The following is a 19,640-nucleotide window of genomic DNA, read 5'->3' as shown; positions in this document are numbered from 1 at the left end:
AGGGGCTTTGATTGGCATTCCGTGTGCTTTAAAAACGTGCCCAGTGCCACATTTTGACATTAGGGTGTAAACCCCTATGTCAGGACACCCTGTAGCTGTGTCCATGCCATGACAATGGATGACTTTCTCGTGTGGTAAATAAATCAGTCTGAGGAGGAGTCAGCGTGTTTTCCATCACCTATACCCCCTAATGACAGCTGTCACTATAGAACACGCCCGTTACGACCACACCCATATTACGAGAACGCCCACATCTGCTACAGCAGGCGAAGTCCCTCCCATTGTTTCACCATATCACTGTGACTACTGCTTTCACAACTCCGCCCCTTTATATCGACGTAATTCGGCTTTTACAGTTAACATTCCCGCGCTCCCGCCCCCCGCTTTCCATATACGTACAAGCCCTCATCTCCCAGACTACTGGCCCCTCCTCTCCTGCCGTATTTCGTATGGCGCTACTTCCCTAACAAGGTAAGCCCCGCCTCTCACACTGCCAGTCCCTCTCTAATGTGATAAACGCACGTGTCTCTTCCAATAGCAGGCGTGGTACCGCCATGACCACGCCCCCTGGATGTCATTCGTGCAGCTTACTATAAGGAAGTGAGTATGGGGCATGCGCAGTGCTGGGAAGTCGTTTTCATTGCACAATTCGCATTTTTACTGTATTCCTGTTCGTGTCTGCAGGCGAGTAGCTCCATGGTTGTGCTGTGATTGCGTAATTCCCAGGTATGTTAGAAGATACATCTTGTCATACCTCCCTATTTATTTGGCTGCTGACTCTTCTGATCATGATCTGAGCTTAGGGTTGCTACATCATCCCTTTAATCCAGGACGCACGTTAATTACACAGGTTCTCTGCCTGATCAAGGTAGTAATTAAACTCACTTGGTGCCTTATCTGCATTAAATCAGCCTCAATCTGTGTAATTAATGTGTCTTGGATTAAAGGGAACAGTCCATGATCCCTGTGCTTGTCATATACACAACGATTTGTGGGAGATTTACATTGCAAGCATCACTGAGCTAATCAATGACATCCACAATATACAGCACTGATAATCGTCATGTGTCTGATCAGGAGGGGGGCTGACTGTGCTGCCTGTACAAAGCTGGAGAGGAGCCCAGCAGAGCTGATAGGTGTCCAGAGATGACACCTGATAGAATCTTTTATATACCGAGATCCGTATCGTCACCCTTGTATGCCGAGATCCGTATCGTCACCCTTGTATGCCGAGATCCGTATTGTGTAGATATTTACTGCTCCACTTTCCCCTCTCTGCTGTCACAACACTGCTTTGTGTTCACAAAACCCCAACGTTGATAAAGCACTGTGTATCATAGACAATTTATTGATTGATAGGCAGTAGTAGTAGAATCCTGTACTGTGTTAGCCATCCATTCGCTTATGCAGAATGTTTGGTGTATGTATGATTGTGTGATGTCCATGATTGGTTAAATTAAAGTAGAACTAAAGGCAAAACTACTTTTTTTTTTTTTAATAGATAGATAGATCCTCATTCCCTGAAGAAGAGTCAACACGCGAAACGCGTCAGCATTGCTATAGTTGTATCTGTGATTTATGCTCCTATTGTTTGTATCCTGTATACTTTTTATATTGCACATTAGGGATGCACCGAATGGGTTTTTTGGTGCCGAAAACCGATACCGAAAATGAAAAATACACTAGGCCAAAAACCGATACCGAAACAGCACCGACACCAAAAATGACTGTTTTCAAAAAATATTTTTATACAGGAGGTGGTCAGAGACTGGGGACATGGTACAGGAGGTGGTCAGAGGCTGGGGATGTGGTACAGGAGGTGGTCAGAGGCTGGGGACGTGGTACAGGAGGTGGTCAGAGGCTGGGGACGTGGTACAGGAGGTGGTCAGAGGCTGGGGACGTGGTACAGGAGGTGGTCAGAGGCTGGGGACGTGGTACAGGAGGTGGTCAGAGGCTGGGGACGTGGTACAGGAGGTGGTCAGAGGCTGGGGACGTGGTACAGGAGGTGGTCAGAGGCTGGGGACGTGGTACAGGAGGTGGTCAGAGGCTGGGGACGTGGTACAGGAGGTGGTCAGAGGCTGGGGACGTGGTACAGGAGGTGGTCAGAGGCTGGGGACGTGGTACAGGAGGTGGTCAGAGGCTGGGGACGTGGTACAGGAGGTGGTCAGAGGCTGGGGACGTGGTACAGGAGGTGGTCAGAGGCTGGGGACGTGGTACAGGAGGTGGTCAGAGGCTGGGGACATGGTACAGGAGGTGGTCAGAGACATGGTACAGGAGGTGGCCAGAGACTGGCGACACGGTACAGGAGGTGGCCAGAGACTGGCGACACGGTACAGGAGGTGGCCAGAGACTGGCGACACGGTACAGGAGGTGGCCAGAGACTGGCGACACGGTACAGGAGGTGGCCAGAGACTGGCGACCTGGTACAGGAGGTGGTCAGAGACTGGCGACCTGATAAAAGGGATAAATGCAGCCAGTGTTGCCCCCTGTGATGCAGCCAGTGTTGCCCCCTGTGATGCAGCCAGTGTTGCCCCCTGTGATGCAGCCAGTGTTGCCCCCTGTGATGCAGCCAGCGATGCCCCTCTGCAGTGAAGAGAGCCGTCTGGTTGAATAGAGCGCCGGGAACATCACAGCTTTAATTTCAATAGCTGTGTGTTCCCCGTCGCGCGCCGTCACACACAGCCCCTCCCCCTTGTCCAGGCACTTTGATAGACAGATCACCCGTCCAATCTGGACAGGTGATCTGTCTATCAAATATCCCCGGACAAGGGGGAGGGGCTGTGTGTGACGGCGCGCGACGGGGAACACACAGCTATTGAAATTAAAGCTGTGATGTTCCCGGCGCTCTAGTCAACCAGACGGCTCTCTTCACTGCAGAGGGGCATCGCTGGCTGCATCAGTCCTGCGCTATTCACCCCCATCATGGGAGGCACCGGGGGGCGGAGTTCCGCCCTAGGCCCCGCCCCATTTTCAGCTCAATTATCGGCCGTTTTTTCCTTTCGGCAAATTGCCGAAAAGGGCATTTTCGGCCGATATGTTTCGGCGGCTGAAATTTCGGTGCATCCCTATTGCACATTTGTTGTCCCTGCACATACATGTAGGCTTTCACCTAAATACTTTTTCTTCTTAAATAAATAAATACGTTACTACGCATTATTATACTTAGTAGTTGTCTGTTCCCTTTAAAGTCCCTCGAGGAACATTTTCCATGTACCCATAGTTCTCCAGGATGTGGGTCAGACCTACCCCAGACCCATCCTAGCACCTCCGTCCAACCCCTACTTTAATCACTTGGAGCTTCGGAAGACTTACCCCCTTCATGACCAAACCATTTTGTGAAATACAGCAGTGCGTTACTTTAGCGGACAATTGCACGGTCATGCAACACTGTACCCACATAATATTTGTCCTCCCCCCCCCCCCCCCCCCACACACACACACACAAATAGAGCTTTCTTTTGGTGGTATTTGATCACCTCTGCGGTTTCCCAAATTAGTGTATATTGATTGCTTTATGCCAACATTATAGCGTCTACAAACTTTGGGATGGGTACTGCTTTTACTAGAGGAAAACATGGATTTTATTCCCTACTTTGCAGGAACACCAAATTCACCCCCCCCCTGTCAGAATGGAGCTCTTCCTTGTTTACATAGGCAGAGCTTCATTCTGAGTCTCAGCACCAGCTGATCGGCTTCTGCTGTGTATAGTCGCAGCAGTAGAGGCTCGCCTCCAGCGGGTGCCCCCCCCTGCAGGCAAAAGTGCAGGATCACATATATATATATATATATATATATATATATATATATATATATATATATATATATATATATATATATATATATATATATATACACACACGATCCTGCACACAGTCCCCGCCCTGTAGCAGCAAAACTGCTATAGAGTGGTTAAAGTGTAGCTCCACCCAAAAGGGAAACTGCTTATTTGCTCCCTCCACTGCCACATTTGGCACCTTTCATGGGGGTTAGTTTTGACAGGTACCTGCTCCCACTTCCGGCTGACTTGCCGCAGCAAACTCATCCAGAAGTTCACCCCCCCTTTCCATGCCGCCAGGCCATTCACAAAGCACAGCACACTTTGTGCACACTCAGTAGGTAACCGGCTTCACTACCAGTTTCACTTACCTGAGATGGTGGCAGCAGCACCCGAGAGCTGGTTGTAAAAACAGCTCGGGTGAAGACACCGTGCAATCCCTGGACTGGTAAGTGTCCATATATTAAAAGTAAGGAGAGGGGAGCTCCTCTTTAATGTCTCTTGACGTAATAATTTACTGATGTTCATACTCTTGTTGGCAAAAACACCTCGAGTAAAATGTTGCATAAAGGCAAATAAGCATGCATAAAATTCTTCTTCATCCTCTTCTAGTTGCCAGTGTTAAAGTTTTAATGACTGCACACAAACGTACAATTTCCTGTTTTTATTTTACGGCTCTTTACTCATGGTTGTGTTACTCAGCAGTGCGCAGCGTTCTATAGAACAATCAAAAAAAAAAGTGTTCTGAATCTGAGCAATAAAAAAATGGCGTGCCCGTTTTTATTACCATGAAAAGCTCTGTTTCACAAACAGGAGCCAGGAGAAGGCCTTGAAGTGATTGTAAATTCAGAAGGTTTTTTTTCTCCAGTCATCTTCCAGGGCGGCACACCCGAGATGACGAGTCCCACTTGACAGGAAACACAATAAACAACAGAGTTTAAAAAGCCCCTCCCTTCCCTCTGTCCCTCAGTTATTGATTGTGTTTCCCACCGGATGGCAGCGAAACATTTTTCCTTTCTGAAAAAGACTTAGGTCTGGGACGGAGGTCTCCCTCAGTTTAGCAGTCAGTGGGGACTGTACAAACTGAGGGAGCCTCACTCATTCCAGGGGGGGGGGTGTTCATGCTTATATTTTTTTTTCCCAGGGAGGCAGGGCAGCTAGAGAACCTGATGGCTTGGGCACGGTGAAGGTCCCCACAGCCTCAGGGACCTGTTAGCCTGCTCTCCCCTCTCCTACCTGACGGTGGCTGATGGTCCTGGAGAGGTCTTGCCCGCCTGATGGCTTTTTACAGCTCTCTGCTGCGGGGCAGCTGTGTAAGGCTGTTGCCAGCTCGGTGGATGGGCTAGAGTATGCCGCGGTGTGTGTGCAGCATCCCTCGGCCGGTCTGTGCATGTCTGGAAGTGGACGGCGTGGCCGGGTGATGCTGGGAGCCATGGAGGAGGATGGACCAAAGGTGGTTAGTGAGATCCCTACAATGGGTGAGTAACTCGGCCGAAGGGGGGGGACTGATATTTTGGGGTGGTCCATTATTATCTTTCCCTTTCCCCTGCAGCCCCCCTTTTTTTTTTTTTTTTTTTTTTTTTTTTTTTTTTAAAGGGGGGGGGGGGGGGGTAGTGAGCTGACGTGCAGTATTTCCTTTCCTTTTTAGAGACGGAGGGTCCTGCTCAGGGGTCAGCCACTAGATCTAGAAAAGCCACAGCTAAATCTAAATGATGTGGCAATTGTAATGAGAAACTTCCGCTAGATCACACTAAGTCATTTTGCTATAGATGCATTTATAAACTAGCAGGGAAGGAGTCTGCTCGACTATGAAACAATGTCGGGCGCTGCAGGCGGAGATGTTGGTTACCCTTCAGTTATTCAAAGCCTCTGTTGAGGCACGGGATAGGCCCAGGGATAGGGTCTTTTCTGCTAGTGAAAGTTTCCTGTATCAGGATGGGGCCTCCACGGGATGCACGGAAGGGTCTCGGGGTCCGAGCCCCTATTCGGATGAGGAAGATGTGGAGGTCTCAGGTCAGTCCTCTGGTGAAGAGGGAGAGGACTCAGACTTGGATAGTCAATCTGACGCTAGACCGGGGGGGTCAGCTTTTTGCTACGGAGGACATGCATGTTGCGGAAAATTTTATATCCAGCTCTCAAACTTTGTTGGTCAGACATTCCGACTGGAAAAAGTCAGATGGAGTCATCACACGTCGGACAGTTTCCGTTGGAATGTCCGACCGTGTGTACAAGGGCTAATAGTTGCGCGTAATTTAACTTTTATAGTATTTTTGTGCTGCATTGTCTAGGCCAGTGAACCTTGGCACCCCAGATGTTTTGGAAGTTTGGAACTATCATGCACTCTGCAGTGTAGTGGAGCATCGTGGGAAATTAAACAGAGGCGCCATTCTTAAGTACAATAAATAAAAAATAAATAAAACTAATGAAGACTGAGAACACGGTACTCACAAATGTACACAAGTATCAGGCATATAGGCATGTACTGCCGGATGTCCGGAGAGTGTGTCCTGTCCATGTACTGGGTAGCGGCGAGTACCTGGAAAGAGAGCTGGATCGTTCACTGCTGACACTTCCGGTTGTTGGAACCCTCGCTGACAACCAGGAGGAACCTTTGCGGATCAGCCGCCGCAGTTTTACTGTGGCAAGTTGGCTCCGTTGCGCGAAATCACGTTTTTGCACGTGATCTTGCGAGGCTTGGCTAGCGGGCGCACACATCCGTGCCTGTCACAAGCTCCATGAGAGTCCGACCGTGGGTCCCACGGACTCAATGTCTGGGGGGATACCCGCAATCGTCTCACGGAGAGGAAGAACGGGGAAATGCTTATGTAAACAAGCATCTCCCCGTTCTGCCTAGGGACACTGTCACTGATCACAACTCCCTGTAATCGGGAGCGGTGATCAGTGTCATGTCACACGCAGCCCCTCCCCCCCACAGTTAGCATCACTCCCTAGGACACACTTAACCCTTGCAGCACCACCAAGTGGTTACACAGTAATCAATACACGCACTGATTGAAGGCTCCCAAAATAGCGCCTAAAGTGTTCGATGTGTCTGCCATAATGTCGCATAAAAATCGCTGATCGCCGCCATTACTAGTAAAAAAAAAAAAAAAAAAAAATTTATAAAAATGCCATAAAACTATCTTAGATTTTGTAGACTCTAACTTTTTGCGTAAACCAATCAATAAACACATATTGTGATTTTTTTTTTTTTTTTTTTTTTTTTTTTTTTTTACCAAAAATATGTAGAAGAATACGTATCGGCCTAAACTGAGGAAAAAAATGTTTTTTTTTATATATTTTTTGGGGATATTTATTATAGCAAAAAATGACCTTTTTTTTCAAAATTGTCACTCTTTTTTTGTTTATAGCGCAAATGCCACCAAAAGAAAGCTCTATTTATGGGGGAAAAAAAGACATCAATTTTGTTTAGGAGCCACATGGCACGACCGCGCAATTGTCAGTTAAAGTGACGCAGTGCCGAATCGCAAAAAGTGCTCTGGTCTTTGGCCAACCAAATGCTCCGGGACTGAAGTGGTTAATGTAAGGAATGGCTCCAGAAACTGCTTTAATAATTAGCGAGACCACTTATTAGACAATCCAGTCATATTTAGAGACTGTGTAAATACTGTAACAGTTAAGAATATGAAAATGGGCGTTTAGTGCATCTTTCTGACTGCATATCTATTTGTGTGACTTCATCTGGCCTTTAGACTTGTCCACGTGTATGTAATATGCTTTCACAAGAGTGCCACATTGTGACACATGTATTTGTTTCCTTTTACAAGCACTTCTGTTAGGCCCCTTTCACACTGGGGTGGTGCGGCCGTCGGCGGTAAAGCGATTTTTAGCGGCGATTTACCGGCAGTATGCGGCCGCTAGCGGAGCAGTTTTAACCCCCGCTAATGGCCGAAAAAGGGTTAAAACTGCGCTTTGCTGGTGGTATAGCTGCGCTGCCCCATTGATTTCAATGGGTTGTAGCAGTGAATACACCGCTCCAAAGATGTGGCTAGCAGGACTTTTTTCACCGTCCTGCCAGTAGCACCACTCCAGTGTGAAAGCCCTCCGGCTTTCACACTGGAGTGAAAGGGGCCGTTTTTTTTTCAGGCGCTACACAGGCGCTATTTTTAGCGCTGTAGCGCCTGAAAACCACCTCTGTGTGAAAGGGGCCTTACCAGCACAGTGTATTGCACTGGATCTTCATGCAACACGTCGTATAGGTCTGATGTGGCCATCATCGTGGCTAGCCGCTAGAGGTGCACCGAAACCGAAAATTCAGGATGCGCATGGCCAAAACTGAAAAATTTGTTTTTAAAAAAATTATATATTTTTATATATAATTGTATTATATTCAATTTTTTCATTAATATCATGAATTGAAATGAATATGAATTTGTTGGTCATTATTGGCACTTTTTAGCTCAAGAAAAATGTTGCACTTCTGTTGTGATGTTAAAAATCTTGCTGGCTGCATTTTTGGTCAGTTAAAAAAAACTTCACCAAAAACACACCTCCCCGTTGAAACGCATTGAAAATGCAGCAATAACACACCCGTGTTACATTTTTGATATATTTTTTGAGTCGCATGACCTTAGAAAATGTACCATAAGCGCGTCAAAATCGCGTGCATTTGCGGTGCCATTAGCTGCACTTTTTTGCTCTACCCCGAAAATGGCAATAACCCAATTTACGGCGGATAATTTTGGTTCGTCTCTAATGAGAACAAATGTTGCAGGTGGGGCCACCCACAGCTAAAGCCGCGTACACACGGGCGGACTGTCTGGCCAACTTAGTCCGTCGAAACACATTTCAGCGGACAGTCCGCTCAAGTGTGGGCTTCAGCGGACTTTTTCAGCGTGCAGTCTGGCGGACTAAGTATTTCGGAATTTCCGTAATACTGTCCGTCATACTTTGGTTTCAGCGGACAATCCGCTCGTGAGTAGGCTAGTTCGACGGACTAAGTATGGCGCATGCTCAGAAAGGATTTACACGGCGAAAGGTTGCATTGCTGTGTATTGGACTTCCTATTTCTAGTCCCGTCGTACGTGCTGTACACGTCATCGCACAAGCTTTCGACGGACTGTTTGATCATCCGTGTGTGGTCAAGTCCGTTCATTCGAAAGTAGGACGGACTGTCCGTCGGATTGTCTGATGGACTAAGTTGGCCATACAGTCCGCCCGTGTGTACGCGGCTTAAGGAGTAATGCCAACCAGATTGATCCCTATGTGTAAGCTTTTTACTATTTGTGGTAGAGATAAAGTACCCATTTAGAAGTAATGAATATTTTCACTAAGATTTTTTTGCTTATCTTACAGACTTTGATATAGTGAGCGTGTTATCTTGGTTCCTTGACCTTAGTTCATGAGAGTGAAGAAACTTTGTTTAGATAGAAATGTTTACCCTTGTGTCTGGATTTCAGTATCTAAAACCAGCTTTGAGGCTTTTATTCATAGAAGCGTGCCTTCTCCAGTTGCAAGGAGCCCTATTCCATGCACCCTTGTGAAGCATACAGAGACAAGGTAACTCTGAATGCCGATCGCTTCTAAATAACTTTTCATTGGTGGGAGATGATCTGTGCTTTCCAGCATTAACAAATGTATGAATTTAGGGGGCACTGATGATATTTTTGTTGGCATTATTTGAATTGTTTAACTCTGTAGCTACCTTACAAGGAAAAACTTGTATTCTACCAATGGCTGACCAGTATGGGGGAAAAAAGTATTTTCTTCCTTAGCAAAATCCACAGTCCCTGTAATATTCAATGGCAGAATGGACAATTCAGTTTTGTGTTAACTGCATCCACAGGTGCACTTTGCTTTAATTATTTACTGCAGAATCTGGAAATTCAGTATTCAGACTGAACAATTTTAGTTTACAGATTTGGCCATGTTTTATGACGTTTCAGATTGCATATGTACAATTTATTACATGCCCTGGTATTGAAGCCTCCCAATCAAGCAGAGACAATCGGTGTCCAAACTATAGTGATCAGTTACATACATTTGCAAACACTTGTGCAAACTGCATTCCATGTAACTAAACCCAAAGCCTCCTACAATAACTTACACCAAGTCAGTGTCTCACTAATACTTTACCATAAAGTAAAAAAAAAGTACTTGCAGTGTATACTTACTATATATGTTTAGCACATATTGATTTGCTTTCAATTGGTAAGGTATTGTTAGTGTGTGGTTTTAATCTAATTTTTCAACAAGATTGAACTGCAAACAAGGAAGGTTTTATTTATTCCTTTTTTTTGTGCATTTACAACCATTTATTTAACAAAAATATGAATAAATGTACTGTAGAAAAGTATGTACACTTATGGCCTCAGAAGCTGGTATTGCCCGCCCGGTGCCCACTATTCTTTGGAATCAGCTCTGTGACATTTTTTGAATATTCGTGTAAATTGTTTTAAAGTGGAGGGCCACCCTAAAAAACAAACAAAAAAAAAACAGCATTAATATTCGTAAAAAAATTAAAAATAAAAATGTGAAATTTTTTTATTTTTTTACCTTACCAGAAACCCCTGTTGCTAGGCAGTCTTCCTAATCTGCCTCTTCCTACTCTGCGGTGATCTTCGGTCTTCTCTCCTCCTCGCATTGTCTTCTGGGTAATGGGGCATGCTGTATTCTGGGAACTGTGTGTTTCCTAACACAGCGCGTCCCATTCACAAAGCGCTGCGCACATGCGCAGTCGGAAACGGGCAGTGAAGCCGCAAGGCTCCACTGCCTGTTTCCCTTAGTGAGGATGGCGGCGCCAGGGACCCTGGAAAGGTAAGTGTCCTTATTTAAAGTCAGCAGCTACTTTTTTATTTTTATTTTTTTAGCTGCTGACTTTAAAAAAAAATAATAATAATTACCCCGCTTGAACACCCCTTTAAGTTGCAAGATGTTTGTGGGTTTCTTTGCATGAACTGTCCACTTCAGATCTCCTCACAGCATTTGAACTGGTTTAAAATCAGGCCAGTCCATATCCCTTGATTCCTTCTTTTTGAGCTATTCCTTGGTAGATTGATGTGTTTCAAATCACTACCATTTTAAAAGATCCATTTTCAGTTCAACTTTTGGAAAGATGGCCTCGTATATACTCATCAAGCACAATTTTTAATGTGATGCAGAATTCAGTTGACTCTAACTATAAGCTAGCAAAGCAACCATTTCTACCACCATGCTTTACAGCTGGTATGAGGTGGTTCTTCAATACTGTCTTCAGTTTGCGCCAAACACAACACTACTACTGTGGCCAAACAACTCTGTCTTTGTTTCTACAGTCCATAGCATATTCCAGAAGACTTGACAATTGTCTGTATGTTTAATGGCAAACTGTAGTGTTGCTATAATTTTCTTAAGGGACAGCAAAGGCTTTTTCTTGGCACGGCTCCCTTGTAGGTTAAATTGGTACAGTCTCTTTCCAATGGTAAATGTATGCACTTGGACACCAACTGTTGCTAAATTTGCTTTCGGAACCTGTGATGAAATTTGGGCTTCTTGGGGACTGTTGCTCCATAATAACTTAGTATGAACAACTGCTGGCTTCAGGGAGAGGGCGATATGAGACAGAGGCAAATTCCTGCCTCGATCTTACATGTAAACGGTGAAACTGGAAGCAATAAGATTTTGTCACTTTCGGTTTCAAATCCACCATCTCCTGGACGGTACAGCCAGGGGACATATCTAACCTGATAGTAACCAGCATGGCTTTATGAAAGATCATTCTTGCTGGACAAACCTATTAACATTCTATGTGGAAGTGTGTGTGTGTGTGTGTGTGTGTGTGTGTGTGTGTGTGTGTGTGTGTGTGTGTGTTGTCACCTTCTCCTTTTTTGTTAACGTACACTTTTTCACATTTTTTTCTGGTAGGGTGTAGATCCTCTGGCCTGCGCTGAACGTTTGGGAAGGGGTGGACATGGCCTTCTGGCTTGGTTTGCCCTCTCCCATGGGGTCTCCCTTCGGGGGAGCCCCACCTAGTACTTGGGTGGATCTGACCTTCCAGAGAATGGGGTCCATCTGGTTTCAGCCAGATGGCCCATGTGAAGTACCCCGGTCCCTGTCTGGAGCCTAACACCCCGGGGGATCAGGCTTAAGGTCCTCCTCCTTTGGAGGACTATGTGTACACCCTGTGCACATTTTTGTGTTTCGCATTTATGTGTGAATTTTTTTTTTTTTTTTTTTGCACCGGGTGGAGTTTTTGGTGGTTCACACACCACGGGCTTAGAATGTGTTTATATTAATATTATTTTTTTTTTTTTTTTATGTGTAAGTGAACTGTAATCTGGATAAATGAAGGCCAGTGAATATAGTGTATCTAGCCTATTCCAAAGCATTTGATGCTGTCCCACATAAACACTTAATCCACAGGTGTGTTGGCATTAACAATAGTGTATGTACCTCGATAGGAAGCTGGACATGTCCAGAGGGTGGTGATAAATAGTGTATCTTCTGAATAGTCAGCAGTTTTAAGTGGGGGTACCCCAGGGCTCTGTCTTGGGATCAATCCTGTTTAACTTGTTCTAAACGATATAGAGATTGGTATAACTCAGTGTTTGCTGATGATATAAAGCTAAGCAGGACAGTAACTTCACTATAGGATATAGCAACTCTACAGGAAGACAGGCTTATCAAGGACAGTATAATATTAGCAAGCATTAAAAGCGGTTTTACTCAATGGATAAAACTATAATTCTACCACTGTACAAAACTCAGCCACACCTTGAGTATGCTGTCCAATTCTGGTCTCCAGTCCTCAGAAGGGATGTGCTGAAACTGGAGAGAGTCCAGAGAAGGGTGCTGGAGGATCTGTAAGTGTCGGTTCACACTACAGTGACTTGGGATACGACTTATAAGTCCTCAAGTCGCCCCAAGTCATTGGACATAAGAAATGCCATAGAAGTGAATGAGAGCTATCTTAATGTACACTACTGAAGTCGCTCCAACTTCAGAAAAGGTTCCTGTATTACTTGTACCCATAGATTTCAATGAAAGTCGCCTCCAAGTCGGATCTCCAGCTATATTGAAGCGACTTTACAGAAAAAATAAATTAATTTACCCAGGTATTCCCCACGTTTACCCAGGCAACCCTCTCCCTCCCACAGAGCTGATTTTTCTGTGATTGGCCACAGTCAAAGTCGCCTGCCCTAGGGACAACTTTAAGTTGCTCTAAGTCACCTCCAAATCGCCTTGCAAAGTCACGCTGTAATTTGGCTTGCCCCTGTTCGAACCGTCACTTATAAGGAACGTTTACACCCATTAAACTTCTTTTCTCTGGAGGAGAGACACTTAAGAGGAGATCTGATGGTGATATACAAATATCTTACTGGTGAATATAGCATGGGGAGCAAACTACTCAGTTTCAGGTCACTCAAAAAAGACACGTGGCCACTTGAAGTTGATTGCGAAGCGTTTCAACCTTAAACTGCGTGATATTTTTCACTGTTAGAGCGGTAAGGTTGTGGAACTCCCAAAATAGTTTCAGCAGGTAATGTAATTTCAAAAAATTCCAGAGGCCTCCATCAATCTACATATAATATCCCACCCCCATTGTGTTTAGCTAGTTAGTGGGCATGGAGGAGGGAGGGAGTGGGCTGTTGTGGGCTGTTGTGGGCTGCTGCTCAGATGTGATGGGGGGAATGCTCAGCATAGAAACTCACTGAAAACTGAGCATGTGCAGTGTTGCCAACACTGCTCTGCAAAATCCCTAGCTGATTTGGGAATTTGGGAAGAAAGAGAACAGCAGGATCAAACAGTTTTTTTGCAGAATACAAAAAACAAATCTCATAGTTAGTGAGCATGAACAGCATCTAATACAGCATTTATTGATCGTTTTTTATGATGGGGGTTTAGTGACACTTTGCAATCTGATTCCAGTCCAAATCCATATTTCACACTGTGAACCAATCTGGGGGGGGTTCATTAACATTGTATTGACATCCTCAGTGGTTCGCAGAGGACATTGTGAACTGCAAGCGGGAGAGATGCAATGCGGGAACTGGCACTGGTTTTGTGCTGATTCCCGCATCGCTATAGTGTGAACCCAGGCTAAAGCTTGTGTCAGTTAGCAAATTCAGCTAGCTTTAAGGCTCGTACACACGACTGGATTTTCGGCAGGGAATTGTGTGATGACAGACTGCCTAAAATCTGACCGTTAGTACCCCCTATCAGACAATTGTTGTCCAACTTTCGGCCAACAAATGTTGGTTAGCAGGCTAGTGCATATTGGCAGCCAACGGTCTTTTTTGTCAGATTTTCGTATCGTGTGTACACAAGTCCGTCACACAAGTCCAAAGTACAAACACGCATGCTCGGAAACAATGCTCACCAAACACGATAGCGCTCAAAAGCTGATATGCCACGTAGTGTGTCGTGTTTGTTGGCCGACAATTGTGTGCCCTTAGTATGGAAGACAAAATCCAGGCACTTGCCCTTCGGACAAAAGTCTGGCTCTTTGCCAACAATCCGATCGTGTGTACGAGGCTTAAGGCTTGCATTTGGGAGCCATATTAAACATGTCTCGGATCATTCAGAATTCATTGGCAGGTGAATTTGACTTGTGGTTGATGCCCTTCTTACCTGCATTTGACCTCCTACTAGGTTGCATAAATATGCCTCAAGCAAATAAGCCAGCCTTTCTCAACCTTTTCAACACAGAGGAACCCTTGAAATAGTTCTCCGGTCTTGAGGAACCCCTGCTAAAAATTAGAACTCTACAACTCATGATACATTAGTGTGATGGTCAGTGGGAAGAATGGTTCTTACACTTGTGGTCATTGGGAAGAATAACCTCCTTACAGATTATTAAAAAGATCAATGGTGTCAGTGGGAACTTATCTGAGAGGCAAAAATTGCCCAATGCTGAAGGAACCCCTAGCAACCTCTGGAGGAACCCTAAGGTTCCACGGAACCCTGGTTGAGAATCACTGAAATAAGCAAATATACCTTTGTATTCCCATTAACTTATATGGGGAGAAATCAGATGTGACATGAGCAAAAGCTTGACACTGGCCCTTTGGGTGGTCATGAATGGTCAAGCCCCACATACAACACTTGCATTAGTATCGAACCCTTTAGGTCTACCCTAGAACGATGGTGTGTCCCTCCAGCCATCAGTTGAGATATTTTAGTGTGTTAAAAAATCTCAAGGTGACCTGTCCAGTGCTTCAGCTTTAAGCTAGCAATTGAAAATGAAAGCACTATTTCTCCCTTCCTTAAAATACTTGTCCCCCTGAAGTATGTGAAATTACTACAGTGCATGTACTCCCTTTCCTACAGCTAATGATGTTTTTTGTTTTATTTTTTCCATTTCCAGGTTACTGACACAAAGGAAGACTTGCAACCATGAATTTTTTCCTGGAGACTCTCAAAGTTTTGTTTCTCACTATCTATTTGCTCTTTGAATCTATTATTCTTTGGATTATCCCATCTCGAAGAAAAAATGTTGCTGGTGAACTTGTACTCATCACTGGGGCAGGAAGCGGAATAGGACGGCTTATAGCTCTGGAGTTTGCACGCCTTGGAGCAACACTTATTTTATGGGACATCAACGAGGAGGGCAATAAAGAAACTAGCAGACTAGCCAAGAAGAATGGAGCAGTTCGTGTACATACATATACATGTGACTGTAGCAAAAGGGAAGACATTTACAGAGTGGCAGATCAGGTACGTGTTTTTATCGTTGTTTATCAAGTATATTAAAATATGTGCCCCTTTATTAAAGGGAGATACAAATTAAAATCTAACCAGACGGGAAGAGAATACGAGATAAGGAAACTTATTACCTGCAACTCCACACATATAATCGACACTATATTGTCAAAAGTATTGTGACACCTGCCATTCACACGCACATGAACTTTAATGGCATCCCAGTCTTAGTCCGTAGGGTTCAATATTGAGTTGGCCCATTCTTTGCAGCTATAACATCTTCGGGGAAGGTTTAGGAGTGTGTCTATGGGAATGTTTTACCCTTGGACGAGAAGACCTGGCTTGCAGTCTGCGCTCTAATTCAACCCAAAGGTGTTTTATCGGGTTAAAGTCAGGACTGTGCAGGCCAGTTAAGTTCCTCCACCCCAAACCCCGCTCATCCATGTCTTTATGGGCCCTGTTTGTGCACTGGTGCACAGTCATGTTCGAACAGGAAGGGGCCATCTCCAAACTGTTCCCACAAAGTTGGGAGCGTGAAATTGTCCAAAATATCTTGGTATGCTGACACCTTAAGAGTTCTCTTCCATGAAACTAAGGAGCCAAGACCAACCCCTGAAAAACAACCCCACACCATAATCCCCCCTCCACCAAATGATTTGGACCAGTGCACAAAGCAAGGTCCATAAAGACATGGATGAGTACGTTTGCGGTGGAGGATCTTGACTGGCCTGCCCTCAACCCTATAGAACACCTTTGGAATGAATTGGAGTAGCGACTGCTAGCCAGGCTTTCTCTCCAACATCAGTGCCTGACCTCACAAAGGCCCTTCTGAAAGAATGGTCAAAAATTTCCATAGACACACTCCTAGACCTTGTGGAAAGCCTTTTTAGAAGAGTTGAAGCTGTCCAAACGGCAAAGAGTGGGCCACCTCAATATTGAACCCTAGGGACTAAGACTGGGATGCCATTAAAGTTCATGTGCATGTAATGGCAGGCATCCCAATACTTTTGGTAATATAGTGTATGTGTTAGAATGTGGGTATCATTATGTAGGACGGACTACACACAAACTTAAATATGAATTGGAGAACATATAAATAATATAAAAAAGGGTTTTAGACAGCATAGTGACTCCAATCCCTTTAGAATAGCACACCAGAAAAATCGGTGGGGATTAAAATTTTATGGGATAGAAGGGCATTGGAGGGGATTTAACCTCATTTCGTTTCTAGGAATGAAACAAGGGGGATTTTTGAATTGGAGACCCTAGCCCCCCCAAGGCCTCAATGTTGAACTGGATGCAAATTGTTTTATTGCAAATTATTACTTAACCTTATATTTTATATATACACTAATATAGCATGGGGTTTCTTGGAAGAAGATAAATATGGGTGCAGTTATTATAAAATACCACTAGATGACGCTGTATGCCTGATGTATATTAATGGCAGTGCGTTTTAGGAATATTCACCACTAGATGGTGACGGTGCATATTTAAATTTTTTTTTAATTCATATAATTTTTAAAACTGATTAAATCCCTTTATATATATTATGAGATATACATGTATGTCAAAGTTTATTTTATACTAACATTGTATATAGGATGAATTGTAATTCATATATTATCTAATTTGTATCATATGCTTCCCTAATATGGAATGACTGGGTTTAGCAATGTATTGTTAAGATGGGCGGGCTCCAGCATTGTAAGGTTTGGGTTTTGTTTTAAAAACTCTGATTGGGTATATGTTAATAGACCCTGAGGGCAGAAACACATTGCCTCAGATTGTCTGCACTGCAGCCCCCGCTTCCTGATGACGTGGCGAAACGCGTTGAGGTGGGGACACGGTACATCTGACTTCATGTTTGGTTAACAAGGTTCAGGCAGTGGAATGTACGCCAAAACTGCCACCTTATTGGTGGGATGGATGGTGACAGAGAGAGAGAGCACACTGTTGGCTCCTGCTAGTGGTGGCTTGGACACAATTACATGTGAGTGGGAAGTTTACACTTTTTTGTAGGCATGAAATTTAATAAATGGGTTGCACTATGATCCTGCTTTTTGTGGTTTACTCCTACATCTGAGGATCCGTAGAGGAAAATAGTAGAAAATTGGTCTCATCACTACCTATGTATGAAACTCCCAACAAGCGTTGGTAGACCCACTTCACCCTGGGCCCTGGTGAGTCCTAACCGAATAGGGGGTCGGGTGTGCACACACGGAGGAACGCTAAGTGGAGACAGTCTGTCTTTTTTGTATGGAGTGTGTAGAGCACAGTAGAAGGAAACTTTACACATGGACTTTTCACAGCTTATGCACTTTATTTATCTAATTATCAGTCTCACTTTTTAATTTGATTATTGTACACTTTTATAGGGGTGATTTACAGGGAGTTTTTTTAATACTCATGTTGTAAAGGGCTGCACAAACTGTTGGCGCTGTATAAATCCTATATAATAATATATTGTGAAGGTTTCACTTTAATTATGGAAATTTTATTATATTTATGTAAGGTCTCGTTTACCTGAGCAATTTTCTGCTTGAAGCTTGTAGCTCTAAAATTCTCAACATAACAAATCCCATTGATTTCAATGGCCGCTGATTACATCTGAGCGTTCCGTCACCTGAAGCAAAATGCCTGCCACTCAAAGTACACTAACCTCTTTTTGGCAGATTACAAGCGTTTTTAGCCGCATAGACCTCAATATAAAAAGCCTGACTTGAGTGTCGTTCCTTTTCTGCTCGAACAGCAGCTCTCCACCCCTAATTTCCTCTTCCTTTCCTCCCCCTAGTGCTTTCTATTGGATAAACGGAGCCTATTTTCACATTGAACCAAATTGGCATGCGAGTTGACATGATAACTCGCGTGCCAAATCGGCAGCTATCGCCGGCAATGGCACCATCAAACTCCGAAAAGGGTGCGGCGTGGACTTTGCAGCGCCGCACCGATTCCCAAAAGTAGTTCCTACCCTACATTTGACGACTTCGGAGGCGATTTGAATAGACACCTGTGCATGAACCCGCATATATGCTTGTCAAATCACTCTTCCTTAAGTCGGACTGCATTGGCAGTTTGAAATCATGCGAGTTCAGCTGAACTCGCACACTTTCTAACCTGCACCAGTGTGAACCTGGGCTGAAGCTGTAAACGCTTGTAATACGCTTTACAAACGATTGTAAAAACGTTTAAAAAACCGCCAGTAAGTTGCTACGACCAGGTGTGAATGAAGCCTAAGGGTTATATTCGCACCTAGCGCTCACCTTTTGTTTGGTTGTTTATTTGCACTGTGTACATTGCATAGGGAAGTGGGAAGAGCAGCAAGGGTTGCCACTATAGGGATTAACATTAAGCCCAGGTTCACACTGCAGGAATGAAATTGTGCGAGCTCATTTCTGCACGTCAGTCCCCGACTTCGGGGGGGGGGGGGGGGTGATTTCAGAGACGTCTGTGCGGGTTTATGCACAGATGTCAATGGATATCGCACCCTGAAATCGCCAAAAGTAGTACAGAAACTACTTTCGCGAATCGATGCAGCACCGCACCGATGCGGACGGTGCCATTGCCGCCGATTTTGGCATGTCAAATCACATTCCAAATCGCATCAGTGTGAACCAGGGCAGTATACACACTTGCTATAAATGTTTATTAAAACAGTATTAATCCCATAATGAAACATTTATTATATTACAGTTTACCAGAGTCTTAGGTGTGATGGTTGTATTTGTTTTTCTCTTTTATTTCCTTTATTTTCATCTGGTGATATTGCCAGTAAGTCTGTTTTTCAACAAAACAAACTCTCCTGAAACTACTGTAGTTAGTGTTGAGACAAAGCCTCTACCACTGATGGGGTGCTTACAATGATCAGCTTTTATTTAGGGTACTTGCACACGGTACTGATGTTTTAAATTTAGCATTTTTGAACGTAATTCCAGTTGTTTATGTTGCGTGTATTCGCATGCACATTTGTACGCGCATTTACACGTACAATGCAGTTTAGTTCACAGAATGCTGTTGTGTAAACTATTAAAATCAGCAATTTGGCGCCTTTTCTTTGCATTTTGCTTCCCCCTGCTTTGAGAGTGGTGGGTTTTTAGCTGCTGCTGTGTCCCATGTGTGTGAATGTTGCTGCATTATGCAAAAACTAATAGTTTAGTTTTTTTTTTACATTTTAGATTTCAGTGCCTCAGGACTGTCCATAATTTTAAAGGGTGCCTTGACAGAA

At 44.3% G+C, this 19,640-nt stretch overlaps 1 protein-coding gene across 2 annotated transcripts in view; it reads left to right on the top strand.

The window, feature by feature from the left end:
• The first annotated feature begins 591 nt into the window (after positions 1-591).
• SDR16C5 (short chain dehydrogenase/reductase family 16C member 5) overlaps positions 592-19,640 on the top strand; it is a 76,068-nt gene continuing 57,019 nt past the window's right edge. The window contains exons 1-2 of one of the 2 annotated variants that reach the window (XM_077492724.1): positions 592-726; positions 15,081-15,430. In XM_077492724.1, coding sequence (XP_077348850.1) covers positions 15,110-15,430 — 321 coding nt within the window. In that variant the 5' untranslated portion in view covers positions 592-726; positions 15,081-15,109. Of the gene's footprint in view, positions 727-9,190; positions 9,296-15,080; positions 15,431-19,640 lie in introns of those variants that run through there. The other variant, XM_077492725.1, reaches the window with a different exon arrangement.

Source organism: Lithobates pipiens, unplaced genomic scaffold (genome assembly GCF_037356315.1).
Source record: "Lithobates pipiens isolate NorthernLeopardFrog02 unplaced genomic scaffold, aLitPip1_a1.2 Scaffold_19, whole genome shotgun sequence".
Classification (NCBI taxonomy): Eukaryota; Metazoa; Chordata; class Amphibia; order Anura; family Ranidae; genus Lithobates; species Lithobates pipiens.
Note: the sequence above shows the minus strand (reverse complement) of the source record. Positions and strands in the feature narration are given on the sequence as shown.